Source organism: Aethalodelphis obliquidens, unplaced genomic scaffold (genome assembly GCF_003676395.1).
Source record: "Aethalodelphis obliquidens isolate GAN/ISIS:26980383/991018 unplaced genomic scaffold, ASM367639v1 scaffold116, whole genome shotgun sequence".
In the NCBI taxonomy this organism is placed as follows: Eukaryota; Metazoa; Chordata; class Mammalia; order Artiodactyla; family Delphinidae; genus Aethalodelphis; species Aethalodelphis obliquidens.
In genome coordinates, this window is record NW_020838060.1 from 1,110,376 (window position 1) to 1,136,050 (window position 25,675).

At 46.9% G+C, this 25,675-nt stretch overlaps 4 protein-coding genes across 12 annotated transcripts; 3 read left to right on the forward strand and 1 right to left on the reverse strand.

Annotated features, from left to right (window-relative positions):
* Nucleotides 1–266: 266 nt before the first annotated feature.
* On the forward strand, nucleotides 267–8,550 carry BNIPL (BCL2 interacting protein like). 4 transcript variants are annotated; one of them, XM_027097800.1, is made up of 11 exons: nucleotides 280–498; nucleotides 1,306–1,401; nucleotides 1,604–1,668; nucleotides 1,879–2,103; nucleotides 4,650–4,832; nucleotides 5,002–5,104; nucleotides 5,268–5,399; nucleotides 6,564–6,650; nucleotides 6,840–6,938; nucleotides 7,966–8,014; nucleotides 8,441–8,550. In XM_027097800.1, the coding sequence occupies exons 1-10, from the start codon at nucleotides 455–457 to the stop codon at nucleotides 7,991–7,993; spliced, it is 1,062 nt and encodes a 353-aa protein (XP_026953601.1). In that variant the 5' UTR covers nucleotides 280–454; the 3' UTR covers nucleotides 7,994–8,014; nucleotides 8,441–8,550. The 4 variants fall into 4 exon arrangements, with proteins under 4 accessions (XP_026953602.1, XP_026953601.1, XP_026953599.1 ...); XM_027097798.1 differs by lacking the exon at nucleotides 8,441–8,550 and having other exon boundaries at nucleotides 7,966–8,380; XM_027097797.1 differs by lacking the exon at nucleotides 8,441–8,550 and having other exon boundaries at nucleotides 289–498; nucleotides 7,400–8,006.
* Nucleotides 8,296–12,577, forward strand: CUNH1orf56 (chromosome unknown C1orf56 homolog). The gene is given in 4 exon segments (XM_027097802.1): nucleotides 8,296–8,400; nucleotides 8,402–8,493; nucleotides 8,496–9,313; nucleotides 10,220–12,577. Coding segments are annotated over 4 exon segments (1,017 nt in total). The 5' UTR covers nucleotides 8,296–8,314; the 3' UTR covers nucleotides 10,241–12,577.
* On the reverse strand, nucleotides 11,186–21,541 carry CDC42SE1 (CDC42 small effector 1). 3 transcript variants are annotated; one of them, XM_027097808.1, is made up of 5 exons: nucleotides 18,382–18,494; nucleotides 14,920–15,237; nucleotides 14,282–14,392; nucleotides 13,475–13,563; nucleotides 11,186–13,204 (listed from the first exon to the last, which is right to left on the reverse strand). In XM_027097808.1, exons 2-4 carry the CDS (start codon nucleotides 14,971–14,973, stop codon nucleotides 13,489–13,491), a joined length of 240 nt encoding a protein of 79 aa, XP_026953609.1. In that variant the 5' UTR covers nucleotides 14,974–15,237; nucleotides 18,382–18,494; the 3' UTR covers nucleotides 11,186–13,204; nucleotides 13,475–13,488. The 3 variants fall into 3 exon arrangements, with proteins under 3 accessions (XP_026953609.1, XP_026953611.1, XP_026953612.1); XM_027097810.1 differs by lacking the exon at nucleotides 18,382–18,494 and adding an exon at nucleotides 18,204–18,315; XM_027097811.1 differs by lacking the exons at nucleotides 11,186–13,204; nucleotides 13,475–13,563; nucleotides 14,282–14,392 and adding an exon at nucleotides 21,516–21,541 and having other exon boundaries at nucleotides 15,136–15,237; nucleotides 18,382–18,518.
* Nucleotides 18,210–24,375, forward strand: MLLT11 (MLLT11 transcription factor 7 cofactor). Of its 4 annotated transcripts, none has more exons than XM_027097806.1 (3): nucleotides 18,210–18,317; nucleotides 19,341–19,413; nucleotides 23,075–24,375. In XM_027097806.1, exon 3 carries the CDS (start codon nucleotides 23,081–23,083, stop codon nucleotides 23,351–23,353), a length of 273 nt encoding a protein of 90 aa, XP_026953607.1. In that variant the 5' UTR covers nucleotides 18,210–18,317; nucleotides 19,341–19,413; nucleotides 23,075–23,080; the 3' UTR covers nucleotides 23,354–24,375. The 4 variants fall into 4 exon arrangements, with proteins under 4 accessions (XP_026953607.1, XP_026953608.1, XP_026953606.1 ...); XM_027097807.1 differs by lacking the exon at nucleotides 18,210–18,317 and adding an exon at nucleotides 18,396–18,508; XM_027097805.1 differs by lacking the exon at nucleotides 18,210–18,317 and adding an exon at nucleotides 18,548–18,728.
* Nucleotides 24,376–25,675: the final 1,300 nt, after the last annotated feature.

A 25,675-nucleotide genomic window follows, 5' to 3' on the forward strand; every position in this document is an offset into this window, starting at 1 on the left:
TCTTCCAGAACCCTCTTTATAACATACTTCTGTGTCCTTGATTCTGCTTATGCTTGAAGAGTAGGCCCACGGTAGTCTTAAAACTAAAATGGTTTCTACCATTACCTCTTTTTTTTTTTTAAAGCAGCTTCCAGAAGGTTTTAAGGAGTCTAGAAAATTGCCTTCTCTGACTCACCCAAGACTAGCCACTTTAGAATACGTAGTCTCCTCCCCAGAACCCGCCCCAATAGGCATGGTTTCTCTTTTGTGCAAACCTGCTTCTTCGGAAGGGAGGTGGCCAAACCTGTTTGAAGGTGAGGTTACTTACCTCCCTTCCACCCTTCCCTCCTCCTTGGAGGCAAGAGCAACAACAGCTGAGACAGAGAAAAAGGGGATACAGAAGTGTTTGGGGAGCTGAGACATCCGGCTCCCCGACAACTCCAAGTGTTTAAAGGCAACAGGAAGACTTCCGAAGATGGGAACTATACAAGAGGCAGGAGAAAAGACATTGGATCTCGGGTAAGGAAGACGCTGGCTAACTTGATTGGAAGCAAGGAGTGACTAGTCTTAAGGGACTTTCCCACCATCCAGCTCTTTCCAAGTCAAATCTCGGGTTCCTAGAGGAGATAAGACTGTAAGAGAATTAATTTGCAGAGAAGGGATGGAGGTGGCTTTAGGCAGGAAATATCAGTAAGGTATGGGAATTAGGGAACGAGGGAGTCCAGGATAATTCCCTTTGCTTTTTTTTTTTTAAAAGGAAGTTTCTATGTTTTGTTTTTGATAAATCTGCCCCATTTTCCAGTTTCTAATACCCACCCTCCAGAATGGCCCTCAGGAAAGCTGACCCAGAACTAAGTTAAGGTCCAGGTTCTCTTTCCCAGCAAATCTCTCTTCCTCCTTACCTTCTTCCCCTACCCCTCCGCCGTGGTTTCCCCTCACCACTCCCTAGTGTGGTGGAGGAAAGGCAGGCCTGACTAGGTGACATCTTCCCCAACTTTGCCCAGTGACAGCTGGGCAGGTCTGTCGGGCTCCAGCCAATTGTAATGTGAAAAACCTCTCACCCCTGCTGTGCAGGTGGAGCAACTGCCAACAGGTAAAAATAATTAGCTTTACCTTCCATGCCTCCTCTGCTCCTAAACCCAACAGTAGGGGTGATGGCTTTCTAACAAGTGGTGAAGGTGGTAGAAACATCTAGGAGACCAGAGATCTGACTTCTTTTTAAGGCCTGCCCTCTGCTCTGTACCTTCATTACTGCTCTTCATTCCAGTTCCCTTAAGACACTGCCTAGTTTGTCTCATAATAATCTTTTTTTCTGGGAGACTATAGGGTCAGGGAGAATGCAGAAACAGCAGTACTAGGAGCATCCTTGAGACTTGGGGAACTGGAGCTGAAGGAAGACTGGCAGGATGAAGAATTCCCTAGGTGAGGAAGTGTGAGTGAGGCTGGAAAAAGGGAGGGCTGGTCACAAATGGAGGGCAGTGATGGTAAATTGGGACTTGAAGGAAAGAGGTGGGGAAAAGAAAGAAGAGGTGATATCATGGCGGGGACACGGAATTGATAAATTGATACCAGCTTAATGCCTTTAGCCTATATTTCTTCCCCCTTTTCATCTTTTCCCCTCTAGATTGCTTCCTGAAGAGGCTGACCCTTCTGGAGATCCTCATAATCCTGAAAGAGACTCACAGGCAGGTAGGTAAATTAGAACCCAGGCCTCCCTGATTCTAGTCCAGGGAAGGGTTATGCCACCCTGTCCCTTGTGGTTCTACTTCCCAAATGTCCCATGTTAGGCCTTCTTTAGAATTCACCCCATATTATCACTTACATAGACAGGAATTGTAACATCCCCCACCAACACAAACCCATCTTTCTCTTCTTTTTTTTCCCCTCCTCCAACCCCAGGAACTCTCAGCACTTTAGCCCTGTGTGGCCAGCGCCCCATGCGTAAGCGTCTTTGTGCCCAAGAGTTGCTACTGAATCTGACTGAGGGACCTGGAGATAACGGAGCCTCTCCCACCCACTCTGTACCTTCCTCTCCTGATGGCAGTTCTGACCTGGAGGTAGAAGAGTTGGAGACACCTTCAGACTCGGAGCAGCTGGACAGTGGACATGAATTTGAACGGGAAGGTGGGAAAGAAAGCTGAAGACTGAGCTGGTAGAAGTAGAGGCCAGTGTTAAAAAAGCTCAGGATGGATTTAATGGGACTGAAGTTAGAACTAATAAGGTGGGGACCAAGAGGGAAGACCAGCAAAATTTCCTCAGAATGGAAAGGTAGAGCTTATTGGTCCAATGTGAGAGTAGTCAGTATAGGGGGAGAAGGGGGTACTTCATTTATTGAGGGAAGTTTTATTGAATAACTGTTAATATTGCTATCATTGAGCTAGAACTGAGTTATAAAGATGAATAAGATAATCCCTACCCTCAGGGAATTCTCTGTTTAGTATGAAGTAAACATATATACAAATAAGTGCAGTTAAAGGTTATGATCTACATGTGTATAGGGTACAGTGTAAGCAGGGAGAAGGCAAAGGTCAGTTCCACCTGAGAGGTGTTAAGAAAGACTTCACAGAGGATGCCATTCTGAGCTTATCAGGTAGTTGGAGAGGCATTCTAGGTGGAAGAAGCAAATTGGGCAATAGCATGGCATGGTGGGGAATTCAGAGTATTAAGTATGACTATTTAGGTATTAAGGAAAACTTTGTTTCTTCTCTACTCACAGCACTTTTGACACCAAAAGTATGGGTTTTCCCCACACCAACCAGTTCTCCAACTCTCCAGACACAAATTGGGTGTCCTACAATTCAGTCACGACACTTAACTGGAGTTAGCACAGACACCACAGGTTAAGGGCTCTCCCACAAGACTGCCCCAGACTTCAGACACCAATCACACGTCCAGGTTGTCACCTGTGCATCTGACTGACAGGCGATAAATCAGAGGTGCCTGCCACCTCCTCCTCAGGTTTGATAATTTGCTAAAACAGCTCACAGAACTTGGGAAAACAGTTTACTTACTAGATTACAAGTTTATTAGGAGAGGATACAGATCAGGAACAGCCAGAAGGAAGAAATACATAGGATAAGTTATGTGAAAGGGGGTGTGGAGCTCCGTGGGTGCACCACCTTCCCAGCACCTCCATGTGTTCACCAACCCAGAACCTCTCAGAACCCCTTCAGTTAGGGTTTTTTTATGGAGGCTTCATATGTAGGTATGATTGATTAAATCACTGACCATTAGTGATTTAGCACAACCTTCAGTCTCTCTCCCCTCCTCAGAGGTCAGAGGGTAAAAGTTCCAAACCTCTAATCATGTGGTTGGTTGGCCTGGCAACCAGCCACTCATCCACAGAAGTTTTCCAAAGTCACCTCGTTAACATAAACTTTTGTGGTTGGAAAGGGGCTTGTTATGAATAGGAAAAGATACCTCTTTTACCTTTATCATCAGGAGCTGTTTTAGAAGCCAGGAACAAAACCAAAATATATATTATTATATCACAGAATATAATATATATTCTGTGGCTGGGAGGTGAAGAGAGAATGACAAAAGACTGTGTTAAGTAGGCAAGGGTCAAATCATGGAGGTCCTTGCTGCCACACTGAGTTTAGATTTCATCCTGTAGGCAATGGGGAGTCCCTTGAATGGTTTTAATCAAGGGACTAACATGATCAGATTTGATGGCTTTCAAAAGATTGAAAACAACCTAAAGGTCCATAAATAGGATGTTAGTTCTACAATATTACAGTACATCCATACCATGGAATACTAAATACTAGGCACTATTTTTTAAGATGAAGCAGTTCTTTTTATTGCTATGGAAAGATCATGCGAAATTAGTGAGTATAGTATATTGTATTTTATGTATATTGCCATTTGAGTGAAAAAGGGAGAGAAGAAAAGAAAGCTTGCTCTAGCAGTGGTGTAAAGGGTAGAATGGAGGAAAACAGACAAGAGGCAGGGAGATGAGTTAGGAGGCTAGTACTAAGGCCAGATGAGAAAGGCTCAGAACCTGCACCGGGACACTAATAGTGGAAAGAATGATGAAAGGAGGATATAATGGAGATAGATGGAGGAGGATCTGGGGTCCTGTTGGCTTGACGGCTGGTAGAGAAGAAAGAGTCTTGGATGACAAAGGGTTTTCTCTCTCAGGCAACTAGATGGATGGTGTCATTCATCAAGAAAGAATATGAGAGAGAGGAGGGAGAGAATGAGTTTGAGTTGCACTTGGAGTCTGGTGACTTGGAGATGACAGAGAAACACAAAATAGTGATGTCCACTCTAGGCATTTAGGGATATGGGTCTGGTGGTAGGAGAGAAGTCTGGGTTAGAAAGGAATCATCGCCTTACTGGCAGTAATTGGATACATGGGAATAAATGAGCTCACCCAAGGAAGGAAAAGCATGGGCAGAAAGAATCTGGAAAAATGGCAAGGGCCATCAACCTACCATAGTGTAAGGTTACCTCCAGGCCATTGTCTAGTGAAAAAGTGAAGATAATGAGTCACAGGAAAGAAACCAGCAAGGGGTTGGGTTGATTGGACAAACTAGGGCTAGAGTCATGGGTAAAAAATGAGGAATTAGATGTTGAGGTAATAAACTCTAAGAATCTGAGGAACTTACAAGATAGTAGAGGTATGTATTCTGCCTTGTTGATCCTTCCCCATCCCTCTTTTTTAGATGAGCTGCCCCAGGCAGAGGGCCTGGGGGCCAGTGAGGCAGCTGAAAGGCTGGGCCAGGATTGTATGTGGGATGTGGCTGGAGAAGACGGTCATCGCTGGAGGGTGTTCCGAACAGGACAGCGGGAGCAGCGAGTGGACATGACCGTCATTGAGCCCTATAAGAAAGTCCTATCTCATGGAGGTAATGGAGGGGTAAGAGCTGTGACTTCTTAAGTAAAATGCCGAAGCTGGAAATTCAGTCATGGGTTCAGCATCCTTCCTGCAACTTCTAGAGACCCTCAGAGTCTCTCAACCTAAACAGATGTACTGTCCATCAATGACTGAATGAGTTTTCCCCTTCTCCTCCTCAGGCTACCATGGTGATGGCCTCAGTGTTGTCATCCTCTTTGCTTCCTGTTATCTACCCAGAAGCAGCATCCCCGACTACACCTATGTCATGGAACACTTGTTTAGGTGAGGTGGAAGGCTTAAAGTGCTCCAGAGTGGATGTTAGAGAGGGAAACATTAAAAAGAACCCCTTCTCTGATCAGTAACTGATTGTAGAGTCTACAGTAATGTGCCTCTCTCTCCCCACAACCCCAAACGCATACCTTCCCTGACAGTTTCATCTCCCCAGGTATATGGTGGGTACTCTGGAGCTGCTGATAGCTGAAAATTATCTGCTTGTTTACCTGAGTGGAGGCACAAGTAGGGCCCAAGTTCCACCTCTGAGCTGGATACGCCGGTGTTACCGCACCCTGGATCGGCGGTGAGCCTCTAGGACAAGAGGGCTACCACGCTCTATCTTATCTTTTTCTTTTCCATCTTTCCATTCTTTCTTCCATTCAATCTCTTCCACTTTTTTTTTTTTTTTTTTTTTTTGCGGTTCGCGGGCCTCTCACTGTTGTGGCCTCTCCCGTTGCGGAGCACAGGCTCCGGACGCGCAGGCTCAGCGGCCATGGCTCACGGGCCTAGACCGCTCCACGGCATGTGGGATCTTCCCGGACCGGGGCACGAACCCGTGTTACCTGCATCGGCAGGCAGACTCTCAATCACTGCGCCACCCGGGAAGCCCATCTTCCACTTTTTTTTTGACCGCGCCATGTGGCTTGCAGGATCTCAGTTCCCCGACCAGGGATTGAACCTGGGCCCTCTCAGTGAAAGTCCGGAATCCTAACCACTTGGCCACCAGGGAACTCCCCATTCCACTTTTCTTTGTCCCTCTATACCCTTTTCCAAGCCTCTCCTATCTTCTGTCCTCTCTTGGAGTCATGGAAATCTAGTTTCAAATCTTGCCTTTATCACTTACTACCTTTATGACTGTGGACAAGTCACTTAACTTTCTGGGACTCAGTTTCCTTCTCTGTAAAATGTCAATGATAATACCTTTGCCACTGAGTATTTGAATCAAATAAATCAACATGGCGCATTGCCTGGCACATGGAAGACAGCCCTTCCTTTTCTCATAGTCTTGCCGTTTATTTCACATTTCACATTTCCATTGTCTTCTTCTCTTGTCTGCCTTCATCCCTGACCCTTATGCCTTTTTTCCTTGATATCCCTTTTCTTCCCTCCGTCTTCCATTTGCTCACTTTTCTCTTCTTGTTCCTTTTTTTTTTTCTCCTCACTGGTCTTCACCTGGTCATGGAGGGATGGAGGAATGTACAAAAGGAACTATGGGAGTGTAGGGCACAGGAAAGAAGTGGGGTAGAGAAGGCCAGGCTAAGGTATTCCAAGAGGAGAGTTTCCTAAAAATGAAGAGGCTAAGCAAGATGGATGGAGCTGAGATTGCAGTTAAAGGAATGGGGATTCCACCCAACTATCAGAGAAATCTAGAAATTAGAGAAGGAAGTTAAAGTACAGAAGGTAGCTCCACCTGATCTTCAGGCATGAAGGTGGAAGGAGAGTTGAATGGTCTCATGTTCTTCTTCAGGCTCCGGAAAAACCTGACTGCCCTGGTGGTTGTCCATGCTACATGGTATGTGAAGGCATTCCTGGCACTGCTTCAGCCCTTCATCAGGTACTAGCTTGGGGGACAAAGACCCCATTTCCACTCTCCCCATTTTCACAATCAAGATTAAGAACTTCTTGTCCCACCCTGACTCTTTCTAGCCTTGACCACTCTCTACTTATTATGTTTCCCTTTGTAAGGATCTCCAGGAGCCCACTTCCCCGTATAAAACACACTTGGTTGATCCTCTCTTTTTAGTTCCAAGTTCACACGGAAGATCCGTTTTCTGAACAGCCTTGGAGAGCTGGCCCAACTCATCTCCATGGATCAGGTCCACATCCCAGAAGCTGTCAGACGGTGAGTCCTGGCTTAAGGATAAAAGTTTGGGATGGGATGTGTAAGAGCCAACTCCCACTTTCTTAATGCCTTGTTGGAACAAAGGAACTAAAAGACAGAGGCTCTGCTTTCAGAGGCTTCACTGTATCTGGGAAGACTCCATACATGCAGGACACTACTGTATCCAACAAGAACAAATGAAAAAAATTAATCCTATAAGTACATCAAGGAATAAAGGAGTAATCACAGCACAGAATTTAGAGGAAATTCAGACCAGCCCTAGAAATTAAGAAGGGATATGTTGGCAGTGAATAGGAGAGAATATCCAGTGGGGGAGTGTTGCTAGAGAGCAAAGGATCCTACATGATGACCGACCCAAGCATCTAATCTACCTCTTCCAGTTCACCTGGCTTCTCTCCCTAAACCCCTGAGTAAAACCCAGTCTGCTCCTGTACCACTTTTTTTCCCTCTCTTTCTCCTAGGCTGGACCAGGATCTCCATGGCTCAGGAGGGACCTAGCATAGGACTGGAATAATGAGCTTAAGAACCAAGCAAAGATATTGATCTGCTTACACCCTAAACCCTGAAACATCTGAGCTGTTTTGTAAATCATCTCATCCTCAATCCCAGTACCACTGGATCTAAACATCTCAATGGGATGTCGTTCCTTCCATGACCCTGACTTCAAAGCAGGGCTCTGAGGTCCAGAGCCTCATGTGCTGGGTGACTTTCATTTCAGCTGGAGGGGTGCATGTTGTGGCATTTTATATAGGAAAGTGCAAAGCTGTGCTGCTTTAGCTGTAGAACCTTGCGCAAATAACCTCCTCTCTTTGAGTCTGAGATCCTTTCCACCTGGGGTATTCTAGCAGTCTGTGAAGGTGACGGGGTGGATGGGGAGGGCAGGTCTCCTGCTGGGAGCCAGGAGTCAGTGCCCTAAATGTTGAAGAGCCATTCTGTTTCCCTTTCCTTCAGTAGTCACGTCTGCTGCCTGTGAGCCTGGGGAGGGGCATTTTCAAAACCTGTATTTTGTCCTCTTTCGTAAATTCAGATCTGTAGCGATTAATAAACTGCGATGAGAGATTCAAGCGCCGCGCCGAGTAAGTGAACTACTCTTTCCCCAACCCCTTACATCACAATCCGTCTGTCCGTTCTGGCACAGGAGTTCTTGCTGCAGAGTTTCCCTGGGATTTTCAGCTGAGCCCCTGGGCCTGCCGGAGCTGACCCGCGGGGAGAGGGCCTGGGGGAGGGGCGTGGCGCGCGCGTCAGAGCCCCCCTCCCCTCCCCCGCGGGCCTAGGTTCTAACGACCCGGTGGGTCGAGAGCCGAAGGGAGGGAGAGAAGGTGGGAGCCCCGGCCTTCCTCACTGGCCTCCCTCGCAGCCCCACACCGCCCAGCCCCATGGTCCCCGCTGCTGGCGCGCTGCTCTGGGCCCTGCTGCTGAGTCTGGGGCCCCGGGCGGCGGGGGTCGAAGGCCTGACTTCGACCGCGGGACAGTTTCCGCTTCGGGGGCCCTATGACCCGCAGCTACCAGACCACCGCCCGGAGCACCCGGAGCGTTGTTTCCCAGAAGATAAGGGTAACATGGAGGATGAGGATGACGTCGTGGCCGTGGCCGACAGCCTGGCAGGCCCGGCCGCTGCCGAGCTCTTGGCCTCCACGGTGTCCACAGGTAGCAGGTCGCGATTGTCGGCGGAGGAGGATGGGTCTTTGGAAGAGAGGGTTGTGATTTACGCTAGAAAGAATAACACCGAGTTGGAGACTCGCAATACGACTTCCAGTACACCTGGGGGGCCTAGCCCAGGGTTTACAGCGAATGACCAGGATTCCGAAATCAGGATGAGTTCAAGCCAGCGGCCCTCCACCTGGAAGGCTGATGTGGACCAGCTGCTCTCCGACACTACCCTGAACCAGTGGTCAACAGCACGGTCCACCCCAAACCAGTGGCCACCGCCCTCGCCCACAGCCATGCCAGCTCCCGAGGATCTGCGACTGGTGCCGATGCCCTGGGGCCCGTGGCACTGCCACTGCAAGTCCGGCACCATGAGCCGGACCTGGGCCGGGAAACCGCGTGGCCTTTCAGGGCGCCTGCGAGTTGGGGCGCTGAGCCAACCCCACACTGAGCACCGGCCTTGCACCTACCACCAATGCCCCTGCAACCGTGAGCGGGAGGAGTGCCCCCTCGATGCAGGTCTCTGTCCTGACACCAGCTGCACCACTCAGACCACCACCAGGGCCACCACCACTACTCCTCTTCCCCTACTAGTCAGCCGACTCAGACTCACCCCCTTCATCCCCAGTCTCAGGCCCAACCCAGCCCTTGCTTTTTGGAAAAGGGTCAGGACTGAGCTGGAGGATATTTGGAACAGCCTGTCTACAGTGTTCACAGAGATGCAACCAGTAAGTGTTTAGTGATGAGCCAGCATCTTTGTTAAGGCATCTGAAAAGTCCTGATATCCAGAACCCTGTTGCTAAGCCAGCCAGTGTGTCTGCGTGAGCTATTGCTTATGTTTGGTTTTTGATTCATAAAATGCATTGGTTATTCACATTGTTGTTAGCCATTGATTCCACCCATCATTTCTTGAGCAACTGCTGTTTGGCTATTAGGCAACATGTAGGTCATTAGATGATTATTGACCAAACTGTTAAGATTGTAGATACATAAAGAACTCTTGATGTGGAGATAGTTGATGGATGTGGAAAATTTCCTAGTTTTCAGCTTATTAACGCAGCTTAACAGTAACAGCTGCCAATATCTGAGGTCTTATGTGCACTCTACCTGGATCAGTCCTCACAACAACACTATGGTATTATTATTCCCACTTTACAGATAAAGAAACAGGGGGTTTACAAAGTAAGTAGCGGAGTCACAGCAGGATTTAAACCAGGTTTGTTTGACACTAGTGCCGATGATCTTAACCACTACTAACCCAAAGAACTGTCCTCCTGGGATTATTCCCAGAAACTTAAGAATTCTCAGGGAAGGACTGTCCTCTACTTTACCAAAAGAGCTACCAAAGTTCCTGATCAACCTGATAAAATATTCTTAAGGTCTCAGGATGACAGGACCTTTGGGGAAAGGAGAAGGACAATAAAATGTATACTTGGTCATTCTGTCAGTTTCTGGTTTTGTCTTTCTCCTTATTGTGTCTAATACCATTATTCAATATAAAAAAGAAGCATAAATAGTGGGCAGCAGTGTTAAGGGAATGAGGGTTTGTGGGGAGAGGGAGATGAGGCAAGGAGGGGAAAAGAATATGGATGTGGTTATATTTTCCCTTTTCTCTATTTCGTTTCCTTACCCAGATAAACAGAAATCGGAGGTAACGGCCATTTCATCCACAAGAGGAGGTGTCAGCATCTCAACCTCTCCTCCCCATTCAATCCCAGCACGCACTAGATATTTTTAGTACAGAAAAACAAAACTAGAAAAAAAATATATTGTTTGGTCTTGTGTCTTTCTACAAAGGTAGAAAGGTGGGGAGACCATAAATCTCTTGAACCTTAAGACTGAACTGTGTAGCTAGCAGCATCTGGCTTGGTCCCTTCCACTATCCCCCAGGATAAAAATGTTGACGTTGCTCATCTTCTTCATTTCCAAAGTTGTTTTTAAACAAGTACTTCTTTAAAGACTTGAAAAATCTCAGATGAATGCCAAGAAAAAGGAACAGGAAGAACAATGAGTTGAGCCCTTGGGAGGTGATGGTTATCTTCTCCTTGCCTTCAGGACACTTGGCCTTCTCTCCTCAGAAAGGGCAAGCTCGGCACAAAATTCCATGACAGCCACTTTCTAGGAGTTGCCTTCATTAACCACGTCTACCCTTTAACCCAACACACACCTGTAGTGATTACTCTGGGACTATTTTGCTTAAACTTTTTTTATTTGAAAATGTATTTAAAAGTCCAACAATTTTTAATATAAATTATGACTCTCAAACCCATTCCCATCACTCTAAATATTGTTAAAGTGATGGTAGCATACACATTAGAGAAGGTAGCTAAAGGTGAGAGAGCACCAAAGAAAAGATTGTGTCTAAAGAATAGGCAGTAGAGGGACTTCCCTGGCGGTCCAGTGGTTAAGACTCCTGCTTCCACTGCAGGGGACGTGGGTTTGATCCCTGGTCCGGGAACTAAGATCCTGCGTGCTGCGTGGTGTGGCCAAAAAAAAAAAAAGAATAGGCAGTACAATAAGGCTCAAGATCAGGGTGACCGGAGATTCCAGGAGTTCCCCCATCTTTCTGCCCTATCCTGTTAAACCCTTTAGATCTAGTATAACCCTTAGGCTAGTCAGCTACTTTAGGCCAACAAGATGAGCTACTTTCAGAGCAACTAGCTAGACTGGAATTGGGTACATTGGGAATGTATCTCTATAACCAAGCTTAAACACTTAAAAACAAATCTGCAGGAAATACACTGAAATTAGAACCTCAGTCACTATAGGTGGGGGCAAACTGGATGGATGGTGGAGTCAGCAGAGTGGATCTTAGTTCTCACATTCCTGACCCCCACTACCATCAAACAGGATCCTTCCTGTTACTGAGCTAATGAGATCCCTGCCTTCTCATCTCAGAGCAGACAGGAGCTCATCTGTTCTGCCCTCCTCATCACCCTGCAAGGAAGGGGCCAGAACAAATCACCTGAGATAACTGAAAATGCCCGAAAACCCGACTCCTACATTATTTTCCCACCTAAAGCAGACTCTTCAGCCAGGTGGGCAGTGGGACCTGGTCTTCAGACAAAACTCCCTGAGTCTTATTTGTGTCTGGTTCTAGGACTAGGGCACAGAAACAGAGCTTAAAATTTGGGGAGGATAAGCTGGGGTATCCATGGCTCTACTGTTTTTCACTCCCTCCCTTCCCCAGTCCCCCCATACCCTGTTCATGTCTCCACACTGCAGGAACCCCTCCTCCAGACAGCATAAGGATGGAGAAGCACAGTACACGTCCATCACAGAGACATGAACCCATGCAAGCACAAGCAACACACTGAATAAAGTGTTTGGAGATTATATGCAGCCCTACTGAGCCTCCTTTACACAGGGCCCTAGTTCATCCATGACTCAGGCTTAGGATGAACAAGTGGAAATCATTTGAGAGAAAAATATCAAGTGGCTCTCAGCTGGGGGTGATTTTGCCCCCTCGGAGACATTTGGCCATATGTGGGGACATTTTTTGTTGTTATAACTAGGGTGGGCCAGGTATGCTGCTAAACATCCTATAATGCACAGGACAGTCCCTCACTACCAAGAATTATCCAGCCCAAAATGTCAAAAGTGCCTAGTTTGAGAAAACTTGCTCTAGAGGTCTTCTGGCTCTCATGCCGGAGGATCTTAAGATCACTCAAGGATGATTGTTTTCAACCTATCTATTTCACCACCACTCCCATTCTCAGTGATCAGTAAGTCTACCCTGAGACATAACTCCTAGTTTTGCTGCATTCTGGGTTTCTCTCCAAGATCCCTCTTCCTGCTCTCTAGGCCAGCAGGGAGGTGGGCAGAAGGCAGATCCCCAAGACTTCAGATTAAGACCCACCTCTTAACTCTTATCCAGTGGGAAACAATAAGGCTCCTGACAGGGATGGGGTTAAGGATAGAGGTAGTAGCAGGATGGGGGTAATTAAGAGAACTCATCTTAAATTGAATTTTTAATTAATTTAAAAAAAAAAGGAAAGATCTTAGGAGCCAGCAATGCTACAGAAACATAGGGTTAGAGGCCTACCTAGAGAAAGACCCTGGTATCAGCAGAGAGATACTGAGGGACTGAGTTTCAAGTCTGAGATCTAAAGAGAAAAAGTAGACTAGCCAGTGGTCACCCTCCCACACCCTGCTTGACGTCTGCTTCAGTTCATTCCAGGATGAAAGATAAGGGCAGGGAGGTAGGGAGCTTCTCAGCAAAGCCGGCTTCAGCTTTGGTAATCTCACCTACCCACCACATTTAAGGAGTTCCAGGTTAAGAGTTTACAAACATATGGCACCTAGACCGTCATTCAGGAGAAGGGAACTCATTCCAAGTTCCCAGAAAACTCCTATCTCAGATCTGAGTGTCCAGGGCTTCAGCTGAGCTCCTTCTGGCCAACCAGTAGTCACTTGGTCAGTCCTGCTGCCTTGACCCCATCTCCAGGAGGGGCTACAGCCAGAGGGAGTAGAGGGAGTCCAGCCCCCAAGCCATTTGAGGCACTATTAGACAGATAGGGAAAAGAGGGGCCCTGGGGTTACTGATTCTAGGAGGGAAACTGGTAGGGCCAGCATCTCTTCTGGGCTGGACAGGGTGAAGGCTGGACACACAGTGGAACCTGATTAAAGGAAAAAAAGAAGGAAGATTAGCCTCGAAGAAAACCTTAGGGAGAGGGTACCACCTGGTTCACACTTAACTATTTCCACAGTGTGCTCTTTTTTTCTATTTCTACCTGTCTGCACATCCCTTTCTCTCTGCCTTTCTGGATCCTACCTTTTTGACTCTTCCATTCTAATTTTCTTCCTCCCTTCACTTCCCATTCTCGCAGAGGATCACGGTTCGGAGGCAGGGGGCTAGAGGTGTTGGATGGGTTTCTCTAATCACTCACCAGTCGTACTGGAGCTACAAGCCCCTAGAATTGCTCCACGGTCTGTCTCGGTTTCCCTTGGATCTCATCTGCTCCTGAACTGCACCTGTCTGTGAAAAAGCACACGTGAGACCCTCTCCTAATCTTCATATGGCACAGTAAAAGAGCTCCCCTGTGCCCTCCAGGGAAGAGGTTGACCCCATCTCCTTGACAATAAAATCAATCTGAAAAGGTTAAAACTAATCTCTATTCCTCCAAGGGAAGCAAGTCTCAATGCCTCCCTTCACAATGACCTTCATGAGGATGAGACAAAGTGGGTCTTATACTAGTAAGATCCTCTCACAAAGGACTCTCCCATATTTATCTGTGTTTCATAACTGGTGAAAAGATTCCTTCACTACCTCCAAGCCCATTTCCCTTATTTTGAGAGCAGAAATGCATATTAAACATTACTTAGGATAGAGGTGCTCAGCCTTTTCCCTGTCCCAACACTCCCAACCACAATATGACTTACTGTGGCACTGAGATAGCAGTTCTTAGTTAATAGAAAGAAGGGTTATGGTTTTTGGAAAAAGCCCTCCAAGTAACTATTAAGACATATATATCCTCCATCCAATGAAGAAAAATCTGCTAATTGTAAAGACGAGGGAGCCTAGGACAGAGACTTGAAATGCCAGATCTCAGATTTATGCAGCCTGTGACCAGGACTAGAATCCTAGCTTCTTGCTTCCCATCGAGAATTCTGTTATGCCCCCAGCTTGAACTTTCAAAAAAGGGCACAGTTCTAGGTCACAACCTCATATCAACCTCTCCCCATTCCCTTGTTACCATGGCAAGTCCATCTCCAGCACCCATCTCCCCAGAGCCAATGTGAGTCAGGTGGACAAAATTCATTGGTTCCCCAATCATGGTCCGGTCAATCCGTCTCCTCTTCTTCTTCTGATTGGAGAAGACAGGGAGTTACATCACAGTGGAGGAAGGGAAGAGTTGCAAACCACTAAGGGAAAAGCTAAGGGCCTGGTGGGAAAGGGGATACGGCATCATAATAGGGAAATCACTAGGGTATGAAAGGCAAGGTTAGAACAACATAAACAGAGAGAGGACACAGGCAGGGTGGTAAGGGCAGTGGCCTGCAGAGTGAACACTGGACAAAGAAAGGACATGTCAAAGTCACCTCTGGCTGATGAGGAAACAGTGGGGAAAACTGACAGGTATTAAGCTCCACCTACAACCCCTGTCCAACTCAAAATGGACAGGAAAAAGAAGTGATAGCTAGGACTGTTCACTTCCTCCATCACCCAGTCCCCTTTATTCCATGTACACACCTGCCAGGCCATAGAAGCTATCCTGACAGAGAAGAAGGCAAGAAGTGTGCTTTTTAGATGGTGGATCCTAGACTGATGTATCTATGTCCCAGTATACGGTAACTGGTTTCTGTGTGGTGGGGTGGGGTGGGGGAGACTTACCGGCTGGGGTTTCTCTACCACGCAGCAGCCCAGTTTGTGCCAAAATTCACTCATGTTCCCCGATGGTTCCAGTTTCACGCCTCTGCCTGAGGCCCCAGAGGGCTCTTGCTCTGGTGCCTTGACCGCCCACTCCTCACTCCCCTCAGGTGTAACAACAGCCTGGGTTTACTCAGCTGGACAGGTCTAGAGGAAGTGGAGTCCTCGGAGCCCTTAAGCTGAGCGGTGAAGGTCAGTGTCTCAGACCCTGAGAGACTAGCAAGGTCGGAGAGTGGGGTGGGCAAGCAGGCACGAGGTTACGTCTTCCACAGACCTGGAACCCTGGATGAGCAGAAAGTAAAGAGAGGAGAAACTTTAATGAGAAATCCACTCCCCCACTCTTTGAGAAGGCTCCTGATGAGCCCATATCTTCCTGCTCCCCTGTAAAGGCCCTAGTCCTACAACCAACACTAACCTTCTCCAAACATAAGAACCTCCAAGTCTGACTCTCAGAGAAAGGCAAACAACCAAAAGGGCACCAAAGGGTTACGGAACAGTAGCTGCTGGTACCCACGGAGGGGAGAGGAAGGGGGCTAGAAGCTAGGAAGAGAGGATGGGAGGGGACTAAATGATACTGGCAGAAATGAGCGAAGTTTGGGGGTGCTACAAGCTCCACCTCCCTTCCCCCTGGGTTTAAGGCAGAAGGGGAGGGGCATTTAAGTGACTTTGAAGAGGAAATGGTGGTTTTTTGTTCTCACAAACAAGGCCTCCACCCCGACCCTCCCTTTTTCCTTACCTTACCCTGAACACCTAGATTTTCTTTAAGACCAAGAAAGGCCTTGACTACCTAGGTCCTAGGTGACCAACTGCAGCATGTTGGAACCTAAGGCTTCCTACAGTGAGGAATTTTTTCCCTCTCTGTTCCCTGCCCTTTTTCCTCCTCATTTCCCTCAACTGAGATCCAACCCCTCCCAGAAGCCACTTAACAGTTTTTTTATTACTTGACCTTGAGATCCTTCCTGAGGGCTGCCTACACTCTGTTTTATCTGTGTTCTATGTCAATGCACTCCTCTGTGTGCACCTCTGTTTGCACATATGTGGCATGACCCTATGTCCACGTGTGTGTCTTGTGGAGATCATCTGTGCACAGGTTGTAGGTACACGTGCCAGGTATCTTCTGTCCCATGAGGAATCTTTTTCCAGCCTCCCCACCCTCTTCGCATGTCCTGTCGTGCCACTCCGCTCTGCCTCACACCCCATAGGGCCTGGGCCTCCCTCCCTCCCTCCTCCCCTCATGCTGTGACCTGTTCTCTCTTCCCTCCTTACCACTTCCACCCCCAATCTTCATCAGCCAACCAGACATGAGGAACTTTCCAACAGCATTAGTGTCCAAGGAAGAAATTCCTCCCCTCTTCATTACTGCCAGCCAGGGTAGGGCACATATAGGTTTCCTCTATTTTCACTGCATTCCCCTAGTGCTATAATACAAGCAACCTCAAAGATTCCAAACAGGGCAGTTTCACGCACATTACACTTTAGCCTGAATAGGAATCTCCCCTCCCTCTGAGATTGGAACCCTGATGCTCTGGCACCCTACACTGATCTAAGAACTGAGAGGGTTTCTTCTCAGCCTTGAGATGAGATCACAGAAACAGTGAGACACAGCTTCTGAGGGATGGAAGGACCCGGGAGTCCAGGCTTTCTCTTACTTCCCTTCCCACCACTGGAGGGGAGGAGTAATGAGACAGGGCGGAAGTCAGAACACGGCTGTCCAGAGAGGGGAGCTGTGGTCAGTGGGGAAGTCAGTCAGTCACAGGGTTTGTCGTGCTGGTGGTGGTGTTGGGTGGTAAGGGTTGGGGGGGTGGGAGGGGATGAAGAAAACAATGAAGAATCAGAGGAAACCCCCAACACTACCAGACATGCTGTACTGAGACTGGACTCTCCCCCAACACCCTCCTTGCTCAAAGCTGAGTGAACAGAAGTGGATGGTGGGAGGGAAAAGGAGAGAAGAGGGGGAGGAGGAGAGAGGGAAAGGGGCAGTGGAGGGAACAAGGACGTTTCTGTTCCTTTTCCACGGACCTGGCCAGGGCTGGGTGGAGGGAAAGTGTGTGTGTGGGACTTGGCATGAAATGACCAATGATGGTGAGAAGTGACCAGGAAATTCCATTCCCTAGGACACAGGACATAAGGGTCTCTGAAACCTGGGGGTGGGGTCAGCGTGAGGAGAAGACTGGGCAGGGTGAACGTGGTGGTGGTGGTGAGGGGGGAGGGGAACAGGCCAGAAAAGGAAGTAAGAGTGATTGGCTGCCACTCTCCTTTAAAATATCTAGAGAAGAGTGGGTTGAGGAAAAATGAAGTCCTCAACTGGTCAGCCCAGGAAGAAGAGGCACCTGAACCCACTACCCACTATTTCAACTCCACAATTAAGGGGAAGGGCTGGGTAAACAGTAGGAGGGGTCAGGATTAGATCGTATAAGGCCATACCCTGACTGCCAAGTAGTGCTGTGACTTGGGCCTGAGTCCCAAATAGGAAGGGTGAAATACAGAGCTGGAAAAGACACCAAGGTCACAGGAGAGCTTAAGAGTTTTAAAACTATTGGGGAGTGAGCAGGAGAATGGATGGGAGAAAGGTTCCAGGGAGGAAGGATGTACAGAGGTAGTTCCCTGGTCCTGTTCTAGCCCCAAACCGGTTTTCCCGGTCCCGCTGACTCCAGCCCCAAGGCCTCCTACCCCGCTGCCTGACAAGCCTTCACAAGAAGCAGCTGGAGAGAAAGAGAAAGAGAATTGAGAAAATGGAGCGGGCAATTCTGGCTATGAGCCCAGGGCTGCAGCTGGTCCCCTATGGAGACCTCCAGACATGAGGGCTGCTGCGGGGCTCTAGAGAAGTGGGGGTGGACCCCAGCTTTCAGTCAAGTGACAGGCATTTGCCCCAGCACCAACCGTGCCCTTCCCCAGGAAAGGTCTTGTGGAGGCTTAAGAGGAAACAGGGCTAGGCCCTCAACTCCCCCTGCCCCATAGGTTCAGTCACATAGGCTCCATTTCTGCCCACCCCCGGACTCTACCCAGAAATTCTCTGCTCCTCCCAAGTTTGAACTAGGATTGGGCCTCGCTGTGAATCCTTCCGACTTTGTCACTGTCTGGCGTGGCTGCTTGTCTCAGATTTAGACCTTCCCGGACCAGCTCTGCTTCAGTTTGCTGGCACACGGCAGCACCGAGGTTGGCGAGTCTCAAAAGAGACCTTTTTCCCACCTCCCGTCTCCCCCCAACACTCCAGACCCGTCTTCCCTTCTGCTCTTCATTGGCCTCACCTGCGCACCGCCGGAGCACGGACAGGGACGGCTCCTCACCCGGCGCACCCCTTTTGCCACCGACCCAGCATCTCGACAGCCTTGGACACCCTCCTCCCCCACCCCCAGCATCCGGTGCGTCTCCGCCTGACTGGGCAGGCGGGGCGCACGGGCCGAGGGACCGAGTCCGAGGCCTCACCTGCTCTGCTCCGGCATCCAGGCGTCCGGCGCCAGCTGGTGGGGGGCTCCCGCTCGGTGCCCGCCGGCGTGGGGTTCCCAGGCTCGCTCCTCGGCGCGGTGGGGGAGCCGAGGGCGGAGCAGCAGAGGTGCGGCTGGCTGAGGGCGGAAACGGCCGCGACGCGATTACGAAACCCGTCCGGCTGGGAGCCGGGCGCACAGCTCCCCTCTGGACTGAGGTGGCGCTGCAGGACGGAGGGACGTGGGAGGGGCCTCGGAAGCCCCCGAGGGCCGCCGCCCCTGCCGGGAAAACCCGGGAAAGCGGACCCTCGAGGAAGGCCTGGCACGCAAGCTGGACCCTCCAGAATCGTGCGTTCTGTTTGCGCGTCAGGCGTTGCGGGGCGAAAGGAAGCAGAGCCCCCAAATCCTTCGGCCCCAACCGAGTTCAGAGATTGGCAGAAGCACACGCATCCCCGATGTCCCTGTGCCCTACCGCAAATGCAATAGGGCTAGGTTTATTTACCCATTGTGAGGGTGGGAAGGCAAATCGGGAGGTACCGAGGGAGAATTTTTGTGATTCTCAAAAACAGTTCGGGTGACCTGAAATCCTTAAATTGGGGAATAAAGGGACACTCCTCCACGTTGTCTAGAGTCAAGACTTTTAATCCATAAACCTAAAATTAGAGGACAATTAACTACTCATTCATTACACCCTCAGTCTGCACGGGGGAGCTGGAAGAGCTCGGGAATCAGACCAATAAGCCTACGGAGATGCTTTAGTCCTGTCTCCCTCCCTCAAGTGTTCTGGAACCTATCTTTTGAATTAGCCGAGTCAGGCCGGGAGGGGGCGGGGAGTCCTTCCGCCATTCTTAGGAGGGGCTGCATTGCAGGGGGAGACTGAGCAGACTGACTCAGTCACTGAACAGAGAGGGAGTGAGAAGACAAAGCCGTCAAAGCCCCAATAGCTTTCTTGTTCTCCAGCCCAGAGCAGACATCGGAGCCCTCGAAGTACTCCCTCCATCTTTGGAACACGCTAGTAATTCACTGATAACAGGTAAACGAAACCGGGGCGGGGGTGGTGGGGCGGCGGCAAGGGGCTGAAAAGATAGTCGGTGCTTCTAGTTAGGTTGAAGACCCCAAATGAGGATGGGGTTGGGGGACAGTTCAAGAGGAGCGAAGGCGGCGCTGTGAACAATAGGCAGTTATTCACAGTTTTACATCTTTGCTAAGATCTCCATCCATGCCTTATAATCCTTTACACAGATATTAATTTCTAACAATTTACATGTAGTTATTTCTCAGCATTTATCTCATTTCAGTTGTCAGTTTGCCTATAACATTGTCCTGAAGATAATAAAATTGTTAATTTTATTATCTTCAGTTTAGTAATCTACATCTTCCTTTTCAAGCTGTCAATTTGTTCTCCCAGCTTTTTGATGAATCTCTAGTCCTACTGTACCACTCTAGCCTCTACTTCCCTGTATCTTCAAATGTTTTCTGTTGTGTTCCATTGATGTGTCTACCCTCACCCCAAACTTATTTGTCTCCATAGGAAGGAGTTTGGAGGGAGAGATACGCGATAATATTGAGATAATATTGAGATTAATCCTGATCTTTCTTTTAACAGTCTCCTCCCATTCCCAAACCTATTCTCCAAAGAAAGAGGCAGTTTGAGGTAGGAAGGTAGGGGCTTCTGTGTTGGAGAACTGCCTGATCCCATATTGAAATCCAGTACAGTCCACAAGAGCTAGGTATGGGGGCAGATTCTGGAAAAGGAATGCTTATTTGCAGCAGAATGAGACACATAATGAGATGCCAGAGAGGTTCCATTCCCCTCCACCACCATCCCTTGTCCTCCCCTATACAGTGGCAGCATGACACAGCAAGGCCCTGTTGGGTAGGCCCTAGAGTCCCACTGAGGATCTGGACAAAGGGTATCTGGGCGTGTCTGTGTGGCTCAGAGAGAGCCACTTTATGCTATGTATTTGCTAATTGTGTATCTCTAAGACTAGACAGTGATATTTAGAAATTACCTTTGCCTAAAATACCTGAATAATTTAAAATGAAGGATAGTGGGAAGCATTTATTGAGCATATATTGTGGTGCAAGGCACTGTCCAAGCCCTTTAAGATAAGTAAATGAGAGATATAAAGATAGATGAGCTATGGGTAGAAAATATTTGGGGAAGAGAAAGCAAGCTGAAATGGGACCCTGTGCAAATTTTGGGTATTTGGGAATTAAATCCATACTATATTAAATTTAAAATGTTCGGGTATTTTAGCGTCAATTTTCGGTGCAGTCAATGTTCTTGACTTGATTTTAAATGCTGTATATACTTGATTGAGTGCCTTTCCGAAATGCATTTGGTACTCTGTACACGTCTCTGAATCAACGGCATGGCTAGAGATTTTGGACCTTTTAAGTTAATATTTTGTACAATTTCCTTTACCTTTTTTAATTGCAAGAGAAGCTCTGCCAGACATTCAGAATTGTCAGGACAGTTTTTATACATATACTGGTTGAAGAAAAGGAGTCAGTTTGTCAAAGAGCTTTTTCCCTTTCTCAGATCCTATCTTTCTCTCTTCTGCCTTTGCATTTTCACCATTCATATCAGAATCACACTTAACCCACTGAATATCTGTTCTTCAGGAACTAAGAATTCTTGCAAGTTTTGAGAATATTGGTATAGGATTATAAAAAGCTGCAGGCAACTATCTATGTATAACACATCAAAAAAGAATCAAGACTGGAAATTATGAGACCCTATCCAAACTGACTGGATAATTTCTAAGGTGTTTTCTAGTTTTAAAATTCTATGCTTTTTTTCCCCCCCATGATTCTATTTTTTAAAGAGCCTATTATGTGCCCAGCATTATACTAAGCTCACTCTGGAGGGGACTGGTAAGGGAAGGGATACAAAAGAAGCCAGCTAGATTGGCAAACAACTAGTACTGTTAGTTTAAAAAAATCCCCATGGGAAGAAGTCAATAAGGCTGCTGACGCCTAAGGTTTGCTTCTTACAATCTCTACAGTCCCAGACTAAGCCAGGGTTGGCTGGTTGATAGGAACAACATTTTTTGTAGCTTTCTGTGCACATGCCTCTGCAAATTACTGTGGAGATGATCAGGGCTGAATATCATAGGATGATGACCTCACCTTTTCAACATGCTCCCCCACGCTTTTACAGTCCTCGAATTACCCTCCTTTTAAGCAGCTTGTCTGCTGAGTAATGCTCAGCTCCCAGGGTTTATTTTGGAGCTTGAACCTAAGAAAAAGAGTAACTCTAACATTAAAAACATCCTGGTCTACCCACTTACCATTCCTAAAGCCCCTACACTCACACATAACTGTATTCTAGATTAAGGCCTACTTTTTCTGCCACATTATATGGGGGCATCGTGGAACCTACTTAAGGCCACTATTTAGGAGTCTCAAGGCCTGGTGAGAGCCAATGGACTCTGTTGGAGGAAGGCCTTGTGAAATGGGGGTTCTATTTTTGGAGGCAGTGGAATGTTCTTTCTGCTCCTTTGGGAACATTTCAACTAATGCTTCTTGCCCCTTCCCTTGGTTAGTAAGCAGCAGGGTGGGGGCTGCAGGGAGATATAATAGTCTAAGTTCAGGGTGTGGGTGGAACGGGCAGGAAAGGTGAGAGAAGTACTCATTAAAACATGAAAAAGTATCTAATTCTGTTAAAAGACTTTCTCCTTCCAATCTAAACTTTACTTTCCTTACCTGAAATTTCTAATCCATTTGCTCTATCATCAGGTGTATTCTAGCACTGGGTCAGAGAAGCAATCCTGTTATGGCATAGAAAAATTCTTTTAGCACCTGCATTTTGTTCTGAAGGGGAGGTAGGCTAGAGAGAAATAGGCTGTTAAGGTTTATCTGTGGGGTTTTAAATGGGAGTGGCAAGGTATTCATTGTATTAAATACTAAGGGAAAATTAGTCAGCAGCCTTGAGTGTCTTTTGTGTTTAAAGCCCAGCACTTGTGAAGAAGGTACAAAGTAGACTGGTTTTTACCCTTGGGGAAACTCTCAGTTCCTTGAAGGAGATAAGATTATCCCTATACAAGACATATAACAGTGATCTGTAACCCCAAACTGATATAGTCAGGTAAAACTCTACAGGCATTGTGGGAGATACTGGAAGAAATAGGGTAGATGGAGCTGAGTTAAGTTTAAGGATGTCCTCCAGGAAGAGGTGAGTTTACAGTAGGGTTTAGAAAGCAGGGAGGGAAATAGAAAGTAGAAAAATCATGGAAACCCTTTTCAGAGGTACCATGACCTATTAAACGAAAGGCAGGAAGAAATCAAGAATATGAAAAATAATAAGAGTTCAGGGGAAGGATTCCTCTAGGGACTTGAATGGAGTCTTGAAACTTGGATAGTATTTTAAGGTGGAGAGTGGAGAGAGTTAAGACAGGAATAAGCATAGCTGTAGCAGAGAACGTACCACTGCTAGGAAGAATGGGGCCAGATTCTGGAAGGCCTTGAAAACCAGACCCAAGCAGTAGGCAGTAAATAAGTCATTCCAAGATGGGGAGGAGTTAGGAAATGGTAGAAAATGGTAATAGAGGAAGATTCCTGAAGCTTGTCCTAGGGAACCTGGATTATGTACAGAGGCAAATGGGGATGTAAAGTTTCTCAGTAAGGAAAGGCCATGGGCCGCAAAGAGGTAGCAATACCATGAAGACTAATAAGTGGTTTCTTTCTAGGAAGTTATGAGGGACCCTGTGAGTAGCCAGTACAGCTCCTTTCTTTTCTGGAGGATGCCCATTCCAGAACTGGATCTGTCGGAGCTGGAAGGCCTGGGTCTGTCAGATACATCCACCTACAAGATCAAGGACAGCAGCGTTGGCAAAACAACGGGGCAAGCAACCGGAGCAGAGCAGGAGAAAAACCCTGAAGGCGATGCCCTCCTTGAGTACAGCACCTTCAACTTTTGGAGAGCTCCCATTGCCAGCATCCACTCCTTCGAATTGGACTTGCTCTAAGCCCAAGACCTCTCTCCCACCACTTGCCCTCCTTTCCTGCCCTTTCAAGCCCCTCCTTTCCACCCTTTTACCCTATCAGTCTTGCTCTCTCCCCTCTATTGTGTTGAGGTGGTGCTGATGAATCTGCCAGAGTTCTGATTTATTTATTTATTTATTTATTTATTTTATTTATCTATCTTTCTTTCTTATCAGTTTCTCTCAAAAACCCTCAAGCCACAAAGTAAAGGGTTCAAGCAATGGAGTATTGGGTCACAGGGATTCCTTTCCTCCCCCCCCAGATATTAATTCCAGAAAACAGGCCTGATGAGGGCACCAGAGAGTAGTATGGAGTGCAAAATGGAGGACTGATTTTTTTACTTCATTTTAATCAGCTTCAGAGATTGCTCAAACCTTCCTAATTTCTTGCTCCAGGCCAGTAAACACAAATATTTCTTCAAGTGTTGATGAAAACCCTGTAAGTTTCAGTTTGAGATTATCTGCTCTACGACTGTAGGATTTCTAAAAGGCTAAGGTGGTCCTGCTCCTTCCTGTAATACACTTTTTCTCAGAGAAATTGGGGATAAAGTTTTAAAACAAGAGGAAATAATACATCATGGGAGATGACAATAGGGGAAAGCACTGAATCATTTCAGAAATAGATATGCTCTCTCAAAAGGGTTTTCCTTCTTCAAGCTTACTTTACAGTTTTGCTCCTGTCGGCTGAAAACTCTAGCTGAGGAAAACCACTGGGATTTCAAATCTTAAGATGCAATCCTGCTGACTATTATGATAATTTGTAGGGTATTATTCAGTTTCTAAAAGGCCTAGGGTTTGGTCCTTAGTATTTTAGTTTTGCCCTCCTGCATTTGCAATGTAGAATAATGATCAAATGGGCCTCAGGCACAGTTCTTCAGCTACCTTGATACCATGAAATGAACAATCAACTCTGACCCTACACCTTGTCTCCACTCCTTCTGAAATTATTGCTGCTGATTTGTGCTGCCATTTAATCACTTCTTTAATAAAGACATTCAATCCCCGGACTGGATTCTAGTTTTCTCTCTTCACAAGGAAGCAGTATAGATCTCAAAAATTAGCCTTGCTTCCAAGTTCAGCTTATATATTTTATCTAATATTCAACTTTGAGGAAGGGTTTGAGTAGCCTTTATACATTAAAATGATGAATTTCAAGTTGAACAGATAGATAACAAGGGTGAAATCAGCTTGAAATTATTTAAAGTATTTTGGGAGAAAGCTGTAACCAACCACTCTTGTGCTTGCCCACTGACTACCAGTATCTGAGGTAACAATTCCAGATGCCTCAGACGGCACCTATGGCATTAAATCTGCACTGCATTATCTCAGCCTGGGTGCCTAACAAAATAAACGAATTAACCCAAATACATTAATCTGCTTACTTATAACTCACCTCATTAAAAAAAAAAAACTATTTGGACTAATTTACAAGTAGTTTATGGGTGCCTACTATATGAGACAGAGTCGGACAACAGAGAGGTTGTAAACAAGAATGAGACAATGATTTTGACCTTCAAAAAGGGAAGCTGCAAATACCAATTTGGGCAGTATGCCGTAAATCCTTTAAAGTACATGAACAGTATCTAGAGAAATTCAGAAAAGGGGTGGATTAGTAGTTTGGATTAGCAGATGTAAGCTATTATATATAGAATGGATAAACAACAAGGTCCTACTGTATAGCACAGGAAACTATATTCAATATTCTGTGATAAACCAGAATAGAAAAGAATATAAAAAAGAATATATGTACAATTGAATCACTTTGCTGTACAGCAGAAATTAACACAACATTGTAAATCAACTATATACTTCAATAAATTACAAAAAAAGAAAGAAATCCAGAGAAGGAGGTATCATGTAAATCTTCCCCGTAGACTTTGAAAGGCCCACCATCAACGACAAAAGCCAAAATCGAATAAAGAGTGGAGCAGTGATATGTCCTCTATTTTTACTTATTTTTGAAGGTCTTCCTTCCCGACTTCTCGCTGTCCTTTAGTTCAAGGAGAACGGTGGGTGGAGATGGGAATCAACTGGTAAATAAAGTACTTAAATGGATTTGCAAACTCATGCTCCATCCTCTTCCAGGCCCCCCACAAAGAAATGACTCCGTTGTTTCAATATTCGCGCTGACAGCTTGGCTCTGGGCTCCTTACATTAAGGCTGTATCTGGAAATGTGGCCGTCCGGCACCAGAGCTCAATTCATGCGCAAAGCCAGCAATGTCCCAAACATCTTCACCCGAGGTTGAGACAGAGAAATAGGGTTTTCTCATCAACCCTAAGGGTAGCCCCCTAAACACAAGCAAGAG